General features: G+C 33.3%; 1 protein-coding gene across 10 annotated transcripts in view; it reads right to left on the bottom strand.

The window, feature by feature from the left end:
• The window catches only part of LOC144960237 (uncharacterized), a 262835-nt gene that overhangs the window by 235998 nt on the left and 4337 nt on the right, over window positions 1–22500 (bottom strand). For 4 of the 10 annotated variants that reach the window (XM_078893239.1, XM_078893244.1, XM_078893234.1 and 1 more), the window contains exons 2-9: window positions 14816–15018; window positions 12037–12199; window positions 10745–10849; window positions 10437–10529; window positions 9293–9355; window positions 8033–8107; window positions 7139–7213; window positions 6318–6392 (exon numbers count right to left, since the gene is read on the bottom strand). In XM_078893239.1, the coding sequence (XP_078749365.1) occupies window positions 6318–6392; window positions 7139–7213; window positions 8033–8107; window positions 9293–9355; window positions 10437–10529; window positions 10745–10849; window positions 12037–12199; window positions 14816–15018 (852 nt within the window). Of the gene's footprint in view, window positions 1–5401; window positions 5477–6317; window positions 6393–7138; window positions 7214–8032; window positions 8108–9292; window positions 9356–10436; window positions 10530–10744; window positions 10850–12036; window positions 12200–14815; window positions 15019–22500 lie in introns of all 10 variants that reach the window. The other 6 variants (XM_078893243.1, XM_078893240.1, XM_078893242.1 and 3 more) reach the window with 4 other exon arrangements.

The raw sequence follows: 22500 nt of genomic DNA, 5'->3' as shown, positions 1-22500 counted from the left end.
GATAAAAAAAGCCCCCATTAAATCCTGCGACCTTCATCCCCTACCAGCACAGCTTTTGGCCAGCTCCATCGATACATTATTACCATCCATCACATCAATCATAAATACATCCATACTGACTGGCGAAGTTCCATCGTGCTTTAAAAGTGCCCTCGTCAAACCACTTCTGAAGAAACCATCACTAGACCACAATATATTAAACAATTATCGTCCTGTATCAAATTTACCTTTTTTGTCAAAACTTTTGGAGAGGGTAGTTCTTACACAATTAACATCTCATCTTAAGAACAACAGTTTGGAACAACCCTTTCAGTCAGCCTACAAACATCAACACAGTACTAAAACGGCGCTTCTTAAAATCTTTAATGACTTGTTATGTAATGCTGATGCTAACAATATCAATGTATTATGCCTTTTAGATCTTTCAGCTGCCTTTGACACCATTGACCATGACATTTTGTTAAGAAGACTAGAAAATACGTTCGGCATAAAAGGAATTGCCCTTAAATGGTTTACATCATATTTACAGGATCGATGGCAGACTGTCGTGGTGAATGGTGTTCAATCAGAACAAGTTTTACTAAATTTTGGAGTGCCACAAGGCTCTGTTCTTGGCCCTGTCCTTTTTACTGTATATATGCAGCCCCTTTCTAGTGTGATATCCAGATTCAATCTGAGTTATCATTTTTATGCAGATGATACGCAAATATATGATTCAGCACCCCTTAGTAATTTACAGTTCTTAATACAACGAATTACGAGCTGTTTTAATGAGATTAAATCTTGGATGTACCACAATAAGTTAAAATTAAATGATAGTAAAACTGAGATTTTAATGTGTGGAAGACCGAGTATCCTTAAACAGGTAAATAAATCACTAATTACTCTCGGAAATAGCACAATAGAATTTTCAAATAAAGCAAAAAACCTTGGCGTCATCATTGATAAAGATCTTTCCATGACAAGCCACGTGAATAACACCATACAATCTATGTACATAGAAATGAAAAAAATAAGCAAAATTCGTAATTTAATACCGAAGCATATAACAGAACTTTTAATTAATTCCTTGGTTTTATCTAAATTGGACTATTGTAACTCCCTTTGGGCGAATTTAACTAAAGACAAAATTAGCAAACTTCAGGTTGCTCAAAATAACGCAGCCAGGCTCATTGTACGCAATAACAAAAAATACCCGTCAGCAACTCTTCTTCTCCGTGAGTTACATTGGCTTCCTGTTGAAAAAAGAGTTGCCTATAAGATTTGTACTGTTGTCTACAAATCCCTGAGCACGAACAGTCCCTCATATATTAAAACCTTCTAAACATATATATCCCCAATAGAAACTTGAGGTCAAGCAATGACCAATCAATCCTTGTCAAACCTAAGCCATTGCGTAAAATAGGTGAACAGTCTTTTCAATTTTCGGCCCCCCATTTTTGGAACTCTCTCCCGTCACACGTGAGATGCTCGGATTCGTTGACAACGTTCAAATCTCGCTTAAAGTTTTATCTTTTTACGTCATAATGTTGCAATATTATTTTCATATTTTGTTGTTGTTAAATTGAATTCGTATCACGTTTCCTTCACACTTGTCTCACTGTAATATGTTTTGTTTTATATCACTGTAAAGCGCTTAGAGCCTGTGACAACGGGGTAAAGCGCTATATAAATGCCATTTATTATTATATTATTATTAATCAGTTGGTAATCATAAAATAAAGATACTCAATCGAATTGTTTAAAAGTTTTCTATCAATGTACACCTCCCATCGTATTCAAGTTATTCCAATATTTACTACAGAAACACACACATACACAAACACAAACACAAACACACACATACACAAACACATACACAAACACACACATACACAAACACATACACAAACACAACCCCATACGAACTCTGGTCTTTTACGTCGATCCATTTATTCACTATTAGGTTTCAACTATTTATAAAAACATTGATTCTCATTCATGTCATTTATTCTCGTTCAATGGAAAAAAAAACAAGTTAAATATTCCATGTAATACTTGACTACCCTTATCCATAGAATATTTTCATTGAATGGAAAAAAAACGAATATTCCCAATAAATACTGACTACCCTTATCCATAGACTATTCTCATTGAATGGACTAAAACACGTTGAATATTCCCAATAAATACTGACTACCCTTATCCATAGACTATTCTCATTGAATGGAATAAAAAACGTTGAATATTCCCAATAAATACTGACTACCTTTACCTATAGACTATTCTTAGTCAATGGGGAAAAAAACTCACGGACTATTTTAACTAGATACTTGACACACCATTATTATTAGACTATTCTTATTCCATAGAACACAACACATGGGAATACTAAATAGATACATGACACACCATTATTATTAGACTATTCTTATTCCATAGAACACAACGCATGGGAGATACTAAATAGATACATGACACACCATTATTATTAGACTATTCTTATTCAATAGAACACAACGCATGGGAGATACTAAATAGATACATGACACACCATTATTATTAGACTATTCTTATTCCATAGAACACAACACATGGGAGATACTAAATAGATACATGACACACCATTATTATTAGACTATTCTTATTCCATAGAACAAAACACATGGGAGATACTAAATAGACACATGACACACCATTATTATTAGACTATTCTTATTCCATAGAACACAACGCATGGGAATACTAAATAGACACATGACACACCATTATTATTAGACTACTCTTATTCCATAGAACACAACGCATGGGAGATACTAAATAGATACATGACACACCATTATTATTAGACTATTCTTATTCCATAGAACACAACACATGGGAGATACTAAATAGATACATGACACACCATTATTATTAGACTATTCTTATTCAATAGAACACAACGCATGGGAGATACTAAATAGATACATGACACACCATTATTATTAGACTATTCTTATTCAATAGAACACAACACATGGGAGATACTAAATAGATACATGACACACCATTATTATTAGACTATTCTTATTCCATAGAACAAAACACATGGGAGATACTAAATAGACACATGACACACCATTATTATTAGACTATTCTTATTCAATAGAACACAACACATGGGAGATACTAAATAGATACATGACACACCATTATTATTAGACTATTCTTATTCAATAGAACACAACACATGGGAGATACTAAATAGATACATGACACACCATTATTATTAGACTATTCTTATTCCATAGAACAAAACACATGGGAGATACTAAATAGACACATGACACACCATTATTATTAGACTATTCTTATTCCATAGAACACAACGCATGGGAGATACTAAATAGACACATGACACACCATTATTATTAGACTACTCTTATTCCATAGAACACAACGCATGGGAGATACTAAATAGATACATGACACACCATTATTATTAGACTATTCTTATTCCATAGAACACAACACATGGGAGATACTAAATAGACACATGGTATGAAGTGAATAGAAAAGTGCCAGAAGACAATAGAGAATAAAAATTTTTCGCGGCGGTGGTGGGGTTTGAACCTGCGACCTTATTGGTACGACAACTCCGCCTGGCAGGTGAGAGCGTGGCTCTACCGTGTGAGCTATCCACGAACACAAAAATATTCGTTTCAAACTCAAAGTCATTACTAGATCCCTCTCTCACCCACTTCTTGAGACCGCCGATTCGTTCGTACACCACCATCGCGAATAATTTTGACCAGCAGTTAAGCTTAATAGCCAATATTCTCAACACAAACATATAACATAGAAACGATTGAGACATTGAGTATGCTCCGGTGTATGGGGTGAATTTTTAATTCAGAAAAGTGAGTGGAGCAGGCACTTATGTTGATAACAACAAGATATGAAGTGAATAGAAAAGTGCCAGAAGACAATAGAGAATAAAAATTTTTCGCGGCGGTGGTGGGGTTTGAACCTGCGACCTTATTGGTACGACAACTCCGCCTGGCAGGTGAGAGCGTGGCTCTACCGTGTGAGCTATCCACGAACACAAAAATATTCGTTTCAAACTCAAAGTCATTACTAGATCCCTCTCTCACCCACTTCTTGAGACCGCCGATTCGTTCGTACACCACCATCGCGAATAATTTTGACCAGCAGTTAAGCTTAATAGCCAATATTCTCAACACAAACATATAACATAGAAACGATTGAGACATTGAGTATGCTCCGGTGTATGGGGTGAATTTTTAATTCAGAAAAGTGAGTGGAGCAGGCACTTATGTTGATAACAGCAAGATATGAAGTGAATAGAAAAGTGCCAGAAGACAATAGAGAATAAAAATTTTTCGCGGCGGTGGTGGGGTTTGAACCTGCGACCTTATTGGTACGACAACTCCGCCTGGCAGGTGAGAGCGTGGCTCTACCGTGTGAGCTATCCACGAACACAAAAATATTCGTTTCAAACTCAAAGTTTGAACTCAAAAAAAAATTTTTATTCTCTATTGTCTTCTGGCACTTTTCTATTCACTTCATATCTTGTTGTTATCAACATAAGTGCCTGCTCCACTCACTTTTCTGAATTAAAAATTCACCCCATACACCGGAGCATACTCAATGTCTCAATCGTTTCTATGTTATATGTTTGTGTTGAGAATATTGGCTATTAAGCTTAACTGCTGGTCAAAATTATTCGCGATGGTGGTGTACGAACGAATCGGCGGTCTCAAGAAGTGGGTGAGAGAGGGATCTAGTAATGACTTTGAGTTTGAAACGAATATTTTTGTGTTCGTGGATAGCTCACACGGTAGAGCCACGCTCTCACCTGCCAGGCGGAGTTGTCGTACCAATAAGGTCGCAGGTTCAAACCCCACCACCGCCGCGAAAAATTTTTATTCTCTATTGTCTTCTGGCACTTTTCTATTCACTTCATATCTTGTTGTTATCAACATAAGTGCCTGCTCCACTCACTTTTCTGAATTAAATAGACACATGACACACGACTATCAATCAAGTCTTGGAAACGATTTTATTGATTCTCCATGTTTCTTTTGTCTTCTAACGCCGAGGAATTTGATCATTAAAAAAACAACTTTAGATCCATTTCTATCATTATTTTGACATACACCTAACCTTAATGTGTTATCCATATTCTTACCTTAAATCGATGGATGATGAACAGTATTATCGTTAAATTTACACCCAAGGCAGTCGCTTATTTTCTTAAGGTAACGTATTATATCTTCTATAGATTCAACACGCAATGGATGTACCCATTAAGGTTTATGATTTTAAAGACATTTAACGCAATCACCAAATAATAATTTAGACCATTTCACAATTTTGTCATACAATTGAGATGTATGTCTTATCTATCTACGTATACCTTTGTCCATTGAATCTTTTGTAGATTGGCACTGATTCTTTTCCATGCCTTCCAATACGTCAATTCTTGTTGAGACTGGGAAAATATGTGGAATTTGTATATAGTTTTCACTAATGTTGTGTGACAGCCCTTCACGTTATTTTATATTATCCAAACGCTACATTGATATAATATTTTGTTATAGGATTGAATGAGGTAAGTGTTTAGTGTAACATTTAGGTAAAATAAACCACCTTATTTTGTGGATTATAGACGCTACATTAATACTTTGTCATCTGCCATTATTACTGGCACGTGTTTACCTTGACAGTTTTGAACAAAATAAATCACCTTGATTATTATATTCCAAACACTCGTTAATACATTGCAATCGCTCACTAAACCGTTCATTAGCAAAATATACCACATCATTTTATATATTCCGAATTCTGTATTAACACATTATAATATATGATTGTCGTAGGCAGTGTTCATCAGAACAATTTATAGTAAAATAGATCACCTTATTGTGTTGTTTCAAAACGCTGCATTGACACATTATGATCGTTACAATATATTGTGAATGAAGAATTCACGATGATAAAGAATTGTGTCATAATATATTATTGTCTCTGCCCTTGTTGACTTCTGACTCTTCCACTCTCTCTTACTGAAATGCGTGCCAGTCTCATGAACCGTTAATGATCTCTGAGTGCACATTTGACAATGCTCTACAATATATGTTCATTCATAGTAGAATTGGTTTCACACAATTTAACAATAAATAGATATTAAAATTATAATAATCTCGGCAAATCCTTGACACATCATACATTATAATATACTATACCATACATGTATATTCATAGTATACTTCGTTTGACATATAATAACAGTAAATAGTTTATATAAATATTTATGTTTTATCTACGTGTACCTTTGTCCATATAATTTTTCATAGATCTACTCTGCTTCTTTTCCAAATCCTCCAACAAATCAAATCTTGATGAGACTGTGGGAGGAAAATTAAAGATAGAATTTAAATGTATCTAAACTTCTCGATACTTATGTTGCAAAATCGTCAATATTTCTCTTGTTCATATATGTTTTAGAATCACAAAATTTGATGAAAAAATATTTGGTATTGTTACACAGAATAATGTTTTTTATATAAAACTTGATTGCTCAACAACGTTATGTATAATATAACAGGTAGTTATTGAATTTAAATTCGAGTTAAAAATTCAGTCTGTGTGTTAGGTCAGTATGACATATCATTAAAATGTCTTGAAAGGCAAAGAGATCGAGAGAAAGAGAGAGTGAGAGATAGATATATAGATAGAGTTGGAGAAAGAGAGAATTAGATAGAAAGAGAGAGAGAGAGAGAGAGAGAGAGAGAGAGAGAGAGAGAGAGAGAGAGATAGTTTTTATCCCAAAAATTGATATTAAAATATATCACCTCATTGAGTGATTTCCAGACGCTACATTTATACATTATGATTGTGTAATATTTTAAAGTAAACATCACAATGGTGAGTTAGCAGTTTGTCATTGTTGTCGTTCTCTTCCTACATCGACTTCTAACACTATCTTCTTTTGTTGTTATATTATTAGCCAGTATGATGAACATTAAATAATCTGTGAGTTTACCCTTGACCAATCAGACTCTATAACGTATTCTACAATATCTGTATATTCATATAACAATTTCACATTAAATAGTTTATATAAAGATACTGTGTTATCTATGAATGTTACCTTTGTTCATGGAATCTTTCATCGATTGACTCTGGTTCTTTTCCAAATCTTCCAACAAATCAATTCTTGACGAGACTGTGTAAAGAAATTAAAGATTTTAATATAATGTAACCCTACCTTAACTAAATGTAAGAGAATCGTCAATATCTTAAAGAAGAATAAAATAGTTTTAATAGTTTTCTGATTCAAATATGTTTTATAAATAACAAAATTTGAAGAAAATTAATGTTCATATTTACATGAAATTAGATGAATGTAGGAGATAAATTGTTGATATATTAGCCAGTAGGATGAACCTTAAATAATCTGTAATTGTACCCTTGACCAATCACACTCTATAATATACTCTAACATATGTATATTCAAATTAGAATTGGTTTCATATAATGTAAAAGTAAACGGTATATATAAAGATGTGTGTAATAGCTAAGTGTTACCTTTGTCCATGGAATCTTTTATAGAATGATTTTGGGTCTTTTCCAAATCTTCCAACAAATCAATTCTTGACGAGAATGTGTGAAGAATATTAAAGATTTTTATTTCATGTAACCTTACTTTAACTAAATGTAGGAGAATTGTGCATATTTTAAAGAGAAATAAAATAGTTGTATTATTCAAATGGTTTTATAAATAATAAAATTTGAGGGAAATTCAATTTCATATTCACAGAAATTTAGCTGAATGCAAAGTTGGTTTTGCTCATCAAAGTTGTGTATCGACTTCTACCCCTCTTGTCTCATTTGGTGATATAATAGCCAGTATGATGAACCTTAAATAATATATGATTGTACCCTTGACCAATCACACTCTACAACATATTATAACATATATGTATATCCATAGTAGAATTTTTCCATATTATGTAGAAGTAAATCGATTGAATCTAAGTACTACCTTTGTCCATGGAATCTTTTATAGATTGATTCTGGTTCTTTTCCATTTCTTCCAACAAAACAATTCTTGACGAGACTGTGTAAAGAATATTAAAGACTATAATTTAATGTAACTCGGTTTTAATAAATGAAGATAATCGTCATATTATTTATGACACAAACCATGTTTTTCTTATTCAGATATGCTTCATAAATCACAAACGTGGAAGAAATATATCCCCTGTATTTACAAAAATTGAGCTGTTTCTATTATAATGAGATTGTACATGCGGTTCTGTTTTATATTATATTCGTCTAGTGTTTGTCAGGAGGGAGAGAAGAAGGATGAAGGATAAATAGATTTGGTTCGTTCATATCTGTGCTATACATATAATTTAGTTTCAGTATGAAATGTATCGTGTTTGTAAATCTTGAAAGGCAAAGAGAGAGAGAGAGAGAGAGAGAGAGAGAGAGAGAGAGAGAGAGAGAGAGGGAGAGAGAGAGACAGAGAGAGAGAGTAAGAGAGAGAGTTTGACATTCACACATGATCTGTCACTATAATTTTATATATACTTACTGTTTATCTTCAAAACGCTGCATTAATGAGATAAAATTGGATAAAATGTACTTTATTTATCTATTGCTGGAAATCTACAATTGGTATTGCCATAGTTTATTACATTATAATCTCATGCTATATCATTGATAACAAAATATGTCATCTTATTTTATATATTTCAAACAATGCATTGATACATTAGAATCTCTCCGTATAGCACTGTACATTAAAAAAATTCATCTTATTTTATATAATTCAAACGATGTAGGATAAATCATAATATCCCACTATCCCATTGTACAATAAGAATATAATCTTATTTTATATGCTTCAAACGCTGTGTTGATATATTATAGTATATGATTGATAAAAGCAAGTGTTTATCCGAACAATTTATAGTAAAATGTATAACCTTTTTGTGTGATTTCCAGACGTTGCATTCATACATTATCATTGTGTAATATTTTAAAGGAAACCATCACAATACTGAGTTAGGGGTTTGTCATAGATATCCATCACTTCCTATGTAGACTTTTAACCCTCCAATCTCTATTGGAATTTCCTACGTCTATTTGAACTTGTTATAATCTCTTTTTATTTTACATTTGACAAATCATTACTATAATATACTCTAACATACCTGCATATTTGTAGTCGAAATCGCTTGACAGGGAATGACAGTAAATAGTTTATATAACTATCTGTGTTTTAAATACGTGTTACCTTTGTCCATAGATTTACGCTGCATCTTTTCCAAATCTTCCAGCAAATCAAATCTTGACGAGACTGTGGAAAGAAAATTGAAGATTACAATTTAATGTAACTCTCTCTCTTTACTAAATGGAGGAAAATCGTCTATAACTCCAGTGTATAGCCAGTGTCGATTTTAGGTGAATTATGACTTATGAGATATAGCATGTCCATCGCACATTTGTATAGACTTGTCGATTTCAGATGAATCAGACTGTGTTATGATATAGAGAATGTCTATTGTACAATTGTACACACAATGTCTAATTTAGATGAATTAGTGTTATGATATATAGAATGTCTATTGTACCATTGTACAGACAATGTCTAATTTAGATGAATTAGTGTTATGCTGTAAATAATATCTATTGTACAATGTTACCAATATTGCCTATTTTAAATGAATCATTGTGTAAATATATAGAGAGATCTACTTTGCACCATTGTATAACAAGTGCAATTTAAGACGAATCACTGTGTTATATATTGTGTCACTCTATAGGATGTGTCAATTTTATATGGACCTATAAAGATTCAATAGAAAATGTCAAATTTACACATTTACAATGTAAATCTAAATACTCTAATCTTTATCAAATTAATTCTTTTGGAAGATAAAAGGACTATTAGAGTTTTTAAAATGAGAAATGATTTCACAGTGATTGTTAAGAAATAAATATCGTAAGATATTATATATTGTACAAAACTGCAATGCATTTCCTTTGTCAATTTAAGATTTGACATTGAATAGATATAAAACAAGCACTTTGCACTGGACAACGCAATAGATTACTAACGACTTCATACTTTAACAATGAGCATAATAGTTATAGCACTAACTTGTTACACGTGAGGATATTGTATGGCAATTATGAAATTCCAAATCTTGTATAAAATTAATCCATTTATAAAGACAACCAACTAAATAAAATCAAAGTTTAATGTACATTTTTGTTGTTTTGAAATGATTCATGAACTGAGAATAAAACCGATTTTTCTTTTTAGCAGAAGTAGATTTGATGACAAAGCAAATTATAGATGAATTGATTTCATCTGTGGAGAACCGATGATTTTATTAGGCAGATCAAATGCAGTTTACTCTATAGAAATATCTCACCTTTTTCATTTTCGTTCTTCTGCTCCTTTAGTTTTTTCTCCTGCTCCACCAATGTTGTGTCCTGCTCGGCCAGTTTAACTTTAAGCTTGGTGACTGAAATAAGGAAATATAGTTTCGTGTGTGAACGATTTGGTTCCATGTACCTACTGTATAATAGTTGTTATGTTCTATGAAAGTTATCAGTCTTAACATATGAAATGTTATGATAAAATAAATGACAATGTGATATAGTTGGGTATTAATATGAATGAAATAACATGTTAAATATCTTATCCATCATTTGATTTAGTCTTAATAGATAGACATACCTTCTTCCTGCATGCTTTTCTCTTTTTCTTTAAGTTCTTGGCCGTTTTTTTCCAATGTTGTTATTTTCTCTAACAAATATTTAACAATTACAGTGATATCCTCATCTGTAATAAAATTACAAATGATTGATGGATAAACAGTTTTACAAATTATAAGAAAGTCATGTAATTATAAAGTTTATGTGGAACAAACTAGGGTCGGTCATTCTCGAAATTTTATCTTGTTACTATAATCAACATGTTTTGGGATTTTTCATAAATTCTCTATATTGGTCTTTTTAAATTTACTCTTACCACAAAGACTATTATTTGTTTGATGGATGATAGTGTGTGATATTTGTTTCTGTCTCTAACGTTTTGACCATTAATTGTAGAGTCGGATATGTTAATGTAAGTAAAAGTCCTTACTCAAAGACAAAGATAAAAATGAATTCACACATCTATGTAAGATATAAATAGCATTATCCTAGTAGCAGCATAAGAATGTTGTCGTCGAATGTCAATAAATTGTCGTCAACAAGTCAACAAAGATTTGGCAAGATAGAACAGTCGAGATAGATGGAGCTTTTCATTCTTGATACTAAAATCTAAATTCAGCAATCCTGACAAAATACAGAATATTTATCGTTGATGTCATATACAATGTGATAAACATTTAATTTCATATGTAAATAACACGTTTTTTATCAGTTGAACATACGAGATTAAACGAAAAAAAAACAGAAATAGAGCCCGCTTAATTATATCGAAAAAAAACTATTTCTATTTTCTGCTTAAGTATCATGAAGTGTCGATGGTGGAGTAGTTTTTGCTTGTCCAAATATTTGTTCAGTAAATCCATACATTTCCTCGCATTGTCTAGATAGTCTTAACACACTCTTTGCCAACAAGACCAAATGCGTTGTATTTGTCACGATATAAGCAACAATTTTTATATTGCGATAACCGTTACAGTCTTTGTCGTATAACGAATTTTTTTTCTTAAAGAATCATGAAACAATGCCAGCCTAGCATTTATGAGATTGAACCAAAAAAAATGAAATAATAATAATTTGATACATGAAGATAGGTGAGAATAAGAGACTTATACTTTTAGAATTTGAAAAAAATGGACACTTCTCTACAGAAGAAATTATGGTGTTGAAGAAAAGAAATAAAGCTAGAGAAAGAGAGAGAGAGAGAAAGAGAGAGAGAAAGAGAGAGAGAGAGATAGTGTGTGTGTGCGTGTGTGTGTGTGTGTGAGATAAAGATAGTGTTACATACACAGAGAAAGATAGAGAGAGAGACCTTACTTTCAACCGTTACGTTAACTTCTGCCTTCATTTCATGCATTTGAAAATGTTCATCAAAATAATACATTTGACAGACGTATGTTCCAGTGTCTTCCTCGCCTGGGTTTTTGATCGTCAATTTGAGAAAATTGTTGATGGAATCTTTTGTCAGGTTACCGTGAGCCTGAAAATATCAGAAACGCCAAAGTCAGAACATTCATCCTTAATGTTTGTTTATGTGTCTAAACTATGTGCGGCCACATGGTGCAGTGGTATGGGACTGTTTTGTAGGATCGGAAGGTCCAGAGTTTGCATTCCACTCTGGGCTGTGCATAGTTGAGTCTGTGGAAAAAGGTTTTTTATTAACATTCTCTAACCGTACTCATGTGTAAACCGGATACCTGGTCGTTAATCGCGTTGTCTCTGTTCCAAAAAATATAATATCGCCTAACAGGCTTTGTGGCTTGTCTTACACACTACGTGTTGCTGTTGTCTTAGGACACCTTGTACAGAGCATTTGTAAAATTATTTGATATTGCCCTATATAAAAATGCTCAAAGCTCAATCTTAAGATTTTGTGGGATATCATTTATTTTTATCTTCTTTTGGATTGACACTCATTATCAAATAACAATGATTCACAGTTCCTTCATTAAAGTTTTAGTTTAGTAATATGAACATAAGAACGAAGTTCATCTCACTTCAGTTGTATCTCTGTAGGCTTAAAAAGCTTTAATGTCTGATATTAGATCATCATTTCTTTAATAGCCTTTTCTTTGAATTCAATTCAAATAAGTGAATACTTTTCTTTCAGCCTGATTGATATCATCTTGGTTACTCACTTCTCTCAGGAATTTGCGCCATGACTGCAACACTATTCCATTACTCATATCACCTCATATTATTTTTAACATTCATGTATCACTCTCAAGACTTTGTGGTGCACTTCAATATTTGAGTTTTATTTCTCACCTTTGCCAGTTGAAATTTTGTCTAGATTGGATCAAGCATACGAGAAGTACTTTCTGACTGGAAGTGGAACCTCACAAGTCCCAAAACATTATGATTAACATTCTCAGCAAGATAGCATAAGTTACGTAACATCGACATATTCTCAATTATTTTAATTGTGATGACCATGCAGTAGTAGTATCGAATGGCTACACCTCTATTTTGAATCTTTTAATCACCATTCATTTAAAAGAAAAATAATTCATCATATATAATATCTATATTCATATCATCTCAAACAATTTGTGATTGGTCTTTTTCAAATTAACTGGTTAACTTTGGGGGCCTTATTTATCACATGTTTATTCTATAATTGTCTTCAAATTATCTCTTGAGCTCTCTTCAGACCATGACACCAATTAATTGTAATGTTTTGACATTCAAAATGAAGTTTTGTTATTTTTGAATAAATGACTGCTATGACGATTCAAATAAATCTTAGGAATATAAAATTAGAAATGTTGTGCTTTAAACCGTCAAGTGTTTTACTCTGGAATACGTCGTTTAAAAAATTGATAAACAAAATAACAACTCGTCCTTCAAAAATCAATCAATGTAAATGCCTCTCATCTTAGTAAAATCTTTCAAACCTGGGACTTACAAAGTCCTTGAAAAAATTCATGTGTCTTAGTATTTTTGCAATAATGAGCTTATTTAAATCGATTGGCATTTCAAGTAAGAGTTTTCTAGCCAAATATCCAAAATACGGCAGTCAAACTAGTCAAATCTTACAATAAGAGCCATAAAAACCCTTTTTGTATTTCTATTCGTTTTGTTATATCAGAACAGACGTTTTACATATCACCCAGGTCTTATGGATTACAAGGGGACATATTTACACGAATTCAATTCTGAATTATCAATCAATTTTAAAATATATTGTTGGTCTCCATTGAGCCGGAAATGTGCCCTGAACTGTTTCGGAGATAATGCAGTATTTTATGGACACAATAAAAATAGTTATACATCAATAGAGATGGCTACAATGACCGGATTGTTATGACAAACAAGTTGATATTAAGACATGTAAACACTTGATGAAATCTGTGTTATGTTGGTTGTCAAATCCATTTGAAATGTTTTGTTATTTGTTTTATTTCCTTAACTCAATGAATTCTTACGTCACAATGGAATTGGATGATGCTATACAGACGAGAACGTCTAACGGAGAAAAACTGACTATTTCAGATTACTATTTACTACACAATGTCCAGTATATTATGCTATACAATTATAACGTCTAAGGGATAAAAGATTAACTTTTACACAATAGTCCCAGTTATGTCCATTTTGAAATAATTATGGTATTCCAAGAAGAGAGACAAACCAGACCCCACAGGATAGCATTTGAAAAGAATAATATAAAATCATTATACTCTTCGTCTTCTTCTTCTTCTTCTTCTTTTTCTTCTTCTTCTTCTTCTTCTTCTTCTTCTTCTTCTTCTTCTTCTTCTTCTTCTTCTTCTTCTTCTTCTTCTTCTTCTTCTTCTTCTTCTTCTTCTTCTGCTTATTCTTATTCTTCTTCCTAATATTATTATCATTATTATTATTCGCATTATTATTATTATTATTATTTTTATTATTATTATTATTATTATATTATTATTATTATTATTATTATTATTATTATTATTATTATTATTATTATAATTATTATTATTATTATTATTATTTTATTATTATTATTATTATTATTATTATTATTATTATTATTATTATTATTATTACCATTATTTCTTTCATTACTTTATATGTAGAATCCTCTGTCTCGATGTGTTTGGTAACATACCTCAAAATTCCCTTTCCATTTATCTCCCTTAGCGAGTCCCTTGTAACTAATCACTGCAATTGGATGATCTCCTTTTTTCATAATCTCAAGTGTCACAATAGAACTGATCCAAGCAGGGCCGTTAGAAATACAGGTGAGATCGAGTTGGTCAGTAACCATCGTGTTGAAGGATTCAGGAGATACTTCTAGACGGAGGGCTGAGCCTGGAAAAAATCCAAAGATATACAAATGTATACACAGACTGGTTCTACGCGAATGGCGTACTGGCAATGCACATCAGGATGTCATAATATATATATATATATATATATATATATATATATATATATATATATATATATATATGGTCTATAGTGAATTTATGCATAGCCTAGTTCTAATCGAATAGTCTCGGTTCCCTTACATGGACGAATTGCAATCTATTTATTAACAATTCTAAGACCTATCCTAAATGTTTACGTAGCCTGGTTCTAATCGAAAGGTTCACTGGGTGCTTACTTAAACATGATATGATATATAGATATTTTTTTTTTATTTAAAAAAAAACAAAACAAAACCAAACCAAACCTAAAGCATGTATTTAACTCAATGTCCAGTAATCGTCCTCAGAGTTCTTAAGGGAGAAACTTAGCATGAAGGATTAGCCATAACGCCTGTTAGGGTATATTGTTTGTTTCGGACAGAGAAAACGTTTGTGATGGCCAGATTCTTATTCTACTTCTGAGTACGCTGAGGAAATATATGTAATGAGGCTTTTCCAGGGATTCTATTAAGCGCCACTCAAAGCGGGAATCGAACCCACGACCATATGATTAAAGGTGGATGTGTTTATAACTGATTATTGTAATGCAGTGAATCTTCTGCATGATTATTACATATACACCCACAAAGAAAGAAACCGTTTTTTTTCTCCAAATCTTATATCCATAATTCTTTTAAACATTCATCTAAAGTAATATGTACAAATTCAAAATGGCACGGATGGAAATGTTTATAGTACAGCAAGTTACAAAATAATAGTTCACATACTAATGTTTTCATAAAATCATTAAACTACCATAAACATTCACATAATTCATGTGCGTCTAATACCTTAGCAATGACTATCCCGCACAAATCTTTGGGCCTCTTTTTCGCTCACGATGTGCCCAAATTCGCGGCAAAATATGGGACGAAGCCGTTCCGTACATGCTATTTTAAAAAATTAATTAGGACGCTGTTTATTGATGAATATGACTGAAAGTTGGCACACAGTTAGAAAAAAGGTCATTTTAGATTAAGTCAAGCGACAAAACTCGTGCAATTACCGGAAGATTGTTAAAAATAGATTTTTACTCTTTGGAGTAAAATATTTCTAAAACTACCGGGCGCGGAGGTTTTGTCGCTGACAAGGTAATACATGAACATTTCTTATTTTTGGTTGTAAAATCTCATATGAGTACTTTTCCCGTATTTTACAAAAACACCATCCTAATTTGCTCTTCAAGTTTCAACCTTTTAATCCACTTATTACGCAAGATAACCAAAGATCGAAAAAAAATGCCGAAAAAGCGTCCCATATTTTCGCGTTTTTTTTCCTCTTTGCAGGTCAGCCAAATAAATGACACCTTTGAAACTGCATAACTTGTTTATTTATGAATGGATTTTCAAAATTCAAAAAAAAACATTTTAATCAGTGGAGATAGAAAAAACATTTTTCATAGTCATTGCTAAATACCTGACCTCAACAATGATGCAGACAGGATTGTTGCCTCAATGTTAAATTGCATTAATGTCTACTTTTTTGTGAACACGTATCATAACATTATATTCCTATTAAGAAAGGAGTCCGTCAAGGGTGTGTTGCCTCACCAGATCTGTTTAATCTATACCAAGAAACAATCATGAGGGGCATAAATAATATGGAGGGAATAAAAGTGGGAGGTCACAACATAAATAATATAAGATACGCAGACGATACGGTACTCATTGCAACATCAGAAATCCAACTTCAAAAGATTGTTGACAAAGTGGTAGTAGATAGTGAAGCCAAGGGAATGGAAGTGAATATCACCAAAACGGAATGCATGGTAATACAGAAAAACCCCGAAAAAACAACACCTGCAATATAACGATTCACGGCGAGCAACTTACCAACGTAGAAAGTTTTAAATACCTAGGTTCAATAGTGACAACAGATGGAAGATGTAACCGAGACATACGAGCAAGAATAACTCAAGCCAAACAGGCCTTCATGGACCTGGGAAACATTTTGAAAAACAAACAGATGTCGTTCGGGATTAGATTCCGAGTCTTGAAGTGCTACGTGTGGCCAATCTTGTTATACGGATGCGAAAGCTGGACTACAAATGCAGAAACACAAAAGAACATTGAAGCTTTTGAAATGTGGTGCTTGAGAAGGATGCAGAGAATATCGTATACTGCACACAAAACGAACGAAGAAGTGCTAAAACAAACATACCAACAAAGGAAACTAATGCCCTTAATAGTGGATCGACAACTATCCTTTTTCGGACACATAGTAAGGAAAGATAAGAATGAATACCTGGCAAGTTGTGGAAAAATACCTGGTAAACGCGCCCGGGGGAGACAAAGAAAAACACTCATAGACCAACTGAAGGGCTTCACCAGCCTAACAATCCAAGAGCTGTTTGAAAAGGCAAGAGACAGGGAGGAATGGAGAGAGATAATTCATGCAGTATCCGAAGCCTGGACCAGGCATGGAACCTAGAAGAAGAAGAATCATAACATTGTAATATTTTTGTGCTGATATGGCAAAACCCGTCGGATGTCAAACGGGATAGTTTTATAATACGAGCAAATAAATGTGAAATAATATTATCCGCTAGATTATAGTTTTTATTATCAATCTTGGAATTTTGGAACAGAGATGGGCCTATTTGGTCAAATTCATATACGAGATTCGGACATTCCTGCCAATAATACAATGACCGCGAATTAAAAAATAAAACTGTCGAACCTCATTCAGGGGAAAACCTGTAACAACTCTACCCGTCCGGATCAACCAAGATCTAAGGAGATTAGAAGATCAGCAAATGAATCTTAACACCATTGGGGAGAATCAGGTACTGTAGACAAGATTGCTTCCAAAAGAAAACTATGGTTTGACCTGAATCACGAACTTGTGAAAGCAGATGAGGCGTTCCACTTCGATGACAGAGATGCGAAAGGCTCATAATTGATTATCCACCTCACTCATTCTTAAGAAATGATTTTGCTATTTCTTTTTAAAGATTATTAGCCTAGTTTTTTTTCTGACCCAACATATTACACATATAATGTCTAGTCTTTAAAATTTAAAGGAAAATCTCTCAATTTCTAAGTGTTCGAACACCCTGCGTTTTTCTCAATACTGCAATTTTCGTCATTAAAAATCTTTCTCCTCCCTCAGTTTTCAACCAATCTTCTTCAAACTTTCTACAAATGAGTGTCATAATAATACTCAGGTTCTCTAGGAGCCGGATTAAAAAAAAATAATTTATGAGCCATTTGAAATTATGTAACTTTTTTCAAGGGGAATAGTCGAGTAATAAATTGGAACTTAATTTTTAAAGTTTTTAATTTAAAAATTACAAATCGGGCTACTAGAGCCTCTTTATTTTCCTTTTTGCTACCTATGGCCAAAATATTGTGGCAATGGGTTGATAAACAAAAAAGCCTTTGACTATTTAAGATTTGTTGTTTATTATCCAATATGGAGTCGTTTCCATAGCAACGGGTAACTGTTTTCGAAAAAAATTATATGCAAACATCCTTCCAAACATATACATTATGACTGTGCATAGAAGTTTAGGATACTTCATAAAATTTTTAAAGAATGACCCTTTAGTGTCGCTAACCCCCTTAACCGCACAAATGTATAAATTGGCATACGTAACCTGGCGCCACTGATTTTGAAACAATGATCGTTATAGATCAATACATTATTACATTATACTGAAAAACATCTGAAATTTAAAATAAGTAACACAAACTTTTTTACATATAGCCCAAATAATCAAAATCCTCAGTCTGTGTTATTTTCAAAGGGTAGAAATCATGTTTGTTTGGTCGTGGTTATATGGAATAGACATACAAATACAAAACACCATTGCCATATGGCAGACAGTTTTAGAGGAAATGAAATGTCTCCGCTTGGATAGGAATTATGAAACGGACTATTGGAGCCAAAACCATTTGTTCTACGAATAAGTTGAGATATTGACAGCTTTCTATATGAAGTCGATTTTTACTATTTTGTGATTCAATGCTGATGGAGATCTACAATCGGGGTCATGGAGATCTAAGGATTTTAATGAAAAACAAGAGATATTGGGGGATATTTAGGATTTGTAAATAAAATGTTACAAGATACAGGATGAGATTAAATGTAGATAAAGAAGTACAACGGTAGTCCGTTGATCAAACCTCTGAAGTAGCGTTTTTGCCAATCCGCTGATCAAAGCTCTGATGTCGACTTCAGAGATAATTGCGCCCTCTTATTCTTTTGTTTCAAGATGATAAAACCTATGATATTAGTTCAGAGCTTTGATCGTCTGGTTTGTATTTCAAGGTAGACGAAGAAGTACTGGGCTATCCTCTGTAAAGTGATAGAAATACGTCTTGTAAATGATGTATAACGGGTTTTCGTGGGTTAATAAGTACTGGGCTATCCTCTGTAAAGTGATCGAAATACGTCTTGTAAATGATGTATAACGGGTTTTCGTGGGTTAATAAGTACTGGGCTATCCTCTGTAAAGTGATAGAAATACGTCTTGTAAATGATGTATAACGGGTTTTCGTGGGTTAATAAGTACTGGGCTATCCTCTGTAAAGTGATCGAAGTACGTCTTGTAAATGATGTATAACGGGTTTTCGTGGGTCAATAAGTACTGGGCTATCCTCTGTAAAGTGATCGAAGTACGTCTTGTAAATGATGTATAACGGGTTTTCGTGGGTTAATAAGTACTGGGCTATCCTCTGTAAAGTGATCGAAGTACGTATTGTAAATGATGTATAACGGGTTTTCGTGGGTTAATAAGTACTGGGCTATCCTCTGTAAAGTGATCGAAGTACGTCTTGTAAATGATGTATAACGGGTTTTCGTGGGTTAATAAGCACTGGGCTATCCTCTGTAAAGTGATCGAAGTACGTCTTGTAAATGATGTATAACGGGTTTTCGTGGGTCAATAAGTACTGGGCTATCCTCTGTAAAGTGATCGAAGTACGTCTTGTAAATGATGTATAACGGGTTTTCGTGGGTTAATAAGTACTGGGCTATCCTCTGTAAAGTGATCGAAGTACGTCTTGTAAATGATGTATAACGGGTTTTCGTGGGTCAATAAGTACTGGGCTATCCTCTGTAAAGTGATCGAAATACGTCTTGTAAATGATGAATAACGGGTTTTCGTGGGTCAATAAGTACTGGGCTATCCTCTGTAAAGTGATCGAAGTACGTCTTGTAAATGATGTATAACGGGTTTTCGTGGGTTAATAAGTACTGGGCTATCCTCTGTACAGTGATCGAAATGCGTCTTGTAAATGATGTATAACGGGTTTTCGTGGGTTAATAAGTACTGGGCTATCCTGTGTAAAGTGATCGAAGTACGTCTTGTAAATGATGTATAACGGGTTTTCGTGGGTTAATAAGTACTGGGCTATCCTCTGTAAAGTGATCGAAATACGTCTTGTAAATGATGTATAACGGGTTTTCGTGGGTCAATAAGTACTGGGCTATCCTCTGTAAAGTGATCGAAGTACGTCTTGTAAATGATGTATAACGGGTTTTCGTGGGTTAATAAGTACTGGGCTATCCTCTGTACAGTGATCGAAATGCGTCTTGTAAATGATGTATAACGGGTTTTCGTGGTTTAATAAGTACTGGGCTATCCTGTGTAAAGTGATCGAAGTACGTCTTGTAAATGATGTATAACGGGTTTTCGTGGGTTAATAATTACTGGGCTATCCTCTGTAAAGTGATCGAAATACGTCTTGTAAATGATGTATAACGAGTTTTCGTGGGTTAATAATTACTGGGCTATCCTCTGTAAAGTGATCGAAATACGTCTTGTAAATGATGTATAACGAGTTTTCGTGGGTTAATAAAATTGTGACCCATCGTTTCCAAGTGGTATTATGTCGGGATGAAGGTAGAAGTTGATTTTATAGCTACACATATCAAACTTGGGGTTCGTTTCTTTTCATTATAGTGGGGAAAAATACAATTTCTTGAATTGCAAACATATTCTAAGTTCTTTTGTCTCATGCTTTTATTTTAAAAATTTAATTTCGAGATCCCGTTCATCCCTGCAGTATACCGTATTGAGAGGGTGGGTAACATTCGTTCTTACAATTGTAACTTGTATAGTTTGTTTTATAATTTATAGTGTTGTATTGACATCTATAGGCCTAGCATATTAAAATAGTATAATCATTTTGAGCAGCAATAAATACCACAGCTACTGAAAAATTAATGTCTAAAGACATTTTGCCAACGGAAATGAAACCCATTATTTCCCGGATGCTTCATTTGTAATCGCAAAGACAATGTACGAAAAAAGGGATTTAGTTTAAAAATACCCCGACCACCCGTTCTCCCCCATCACTATTAAAAAAAAATAAAACTTTCCTCGCCGTCGAGAATTATGAAACGATTCTGTCCTTGGAATTTATTGGATAACAGGTGGATGGTGTATGACATGATCATGACAATCAGCCGATGGCATGATTGTATGACGTCATCATTATGACATGTCGATGTTATCCTGATATGGTGCCACCTTTTAACCCCTACCCCTTCCTACCACACAAAAACATGGTAAGATCTGTTTTAGCGATAACCGCATCACTTCATTTGTTTTACTACTTTTGTTATTGATGCAGTACTATATAAAAGACACTTCTACAAGCGTTTACATAGGCATATCACTCTGATTCAAAGTCCAAGAATCCAAGAAAAAAAGATAGAATCAATCACGTTTCCTCTTCAAAGAGGAAGAATGATAGTGGAGATGACAAAACGAAAAGCTTCGCCTGACAGCCCTTCTCATGAATTAAATAGATTAATGATTGGAACCTCCAACTCAGCCATGGTAGAGACCGATCTTGATTTATATTCAATACCGACTACACCACATAACAGCTGCACTGGTGAGGCGGACAATTCTATTAAAGGGTATAAAACATGTTTCAATCAATCCTTATTTTAAAATAAAACACTAGTTAAATGGTTTCGGTGCAGTGAGATTATTATTGGTAAATATATGTACCAATCTAAAATGTATAATCTCAACGACTTATAGTAACATTGTTATACAAATGAATGATTCAGTTCTGAGGAAAAAAGTCAAAAATAAAACAGTTCGTTAGGGAAACAGTTCCGAATATTCATGTATCAATTGTCTACATAATTTAATTTTCTGATTATCTATTTCATTGCCTTGATAAATTATGACTATGATAAGAAGCCATTCGATAACATACTGGTTTTATTGGATAGAATGCTTGTATTCTTGTTCCTCAACCATACTTTGAAATACAAGCTCAAACTGACCAGAATGGTCGACCTCAACAAACCTTCCTCAACACAATAAATGAACAACTAACGGACAGCATTGGGTCAAACACTTCACATAAAACTGTTGATCAAGGTATTGACCATTTGTTTCCATAAATAATAGAATGTT

This window comes from Berghia stephanieae, chromosome 15 (genome assembly GCF_034508935.2).
Source record: "Berghia stephanieae isolate SIO BIC M18660-M18661 chromosome 15, UCSD_Bste_1.3, whole genome shotgun sequence".
Taxonomy (NCBI): domain Eukaryota; kingdom Metazoa; phylum Mollusca; class Gastropoda; order Nudibranchia; family Aeolidiidae; genus Berghia; species Berghia stephanieae.
This window is presented reverse-complemented; position numbering and strand designations above follow the sequence as displayed.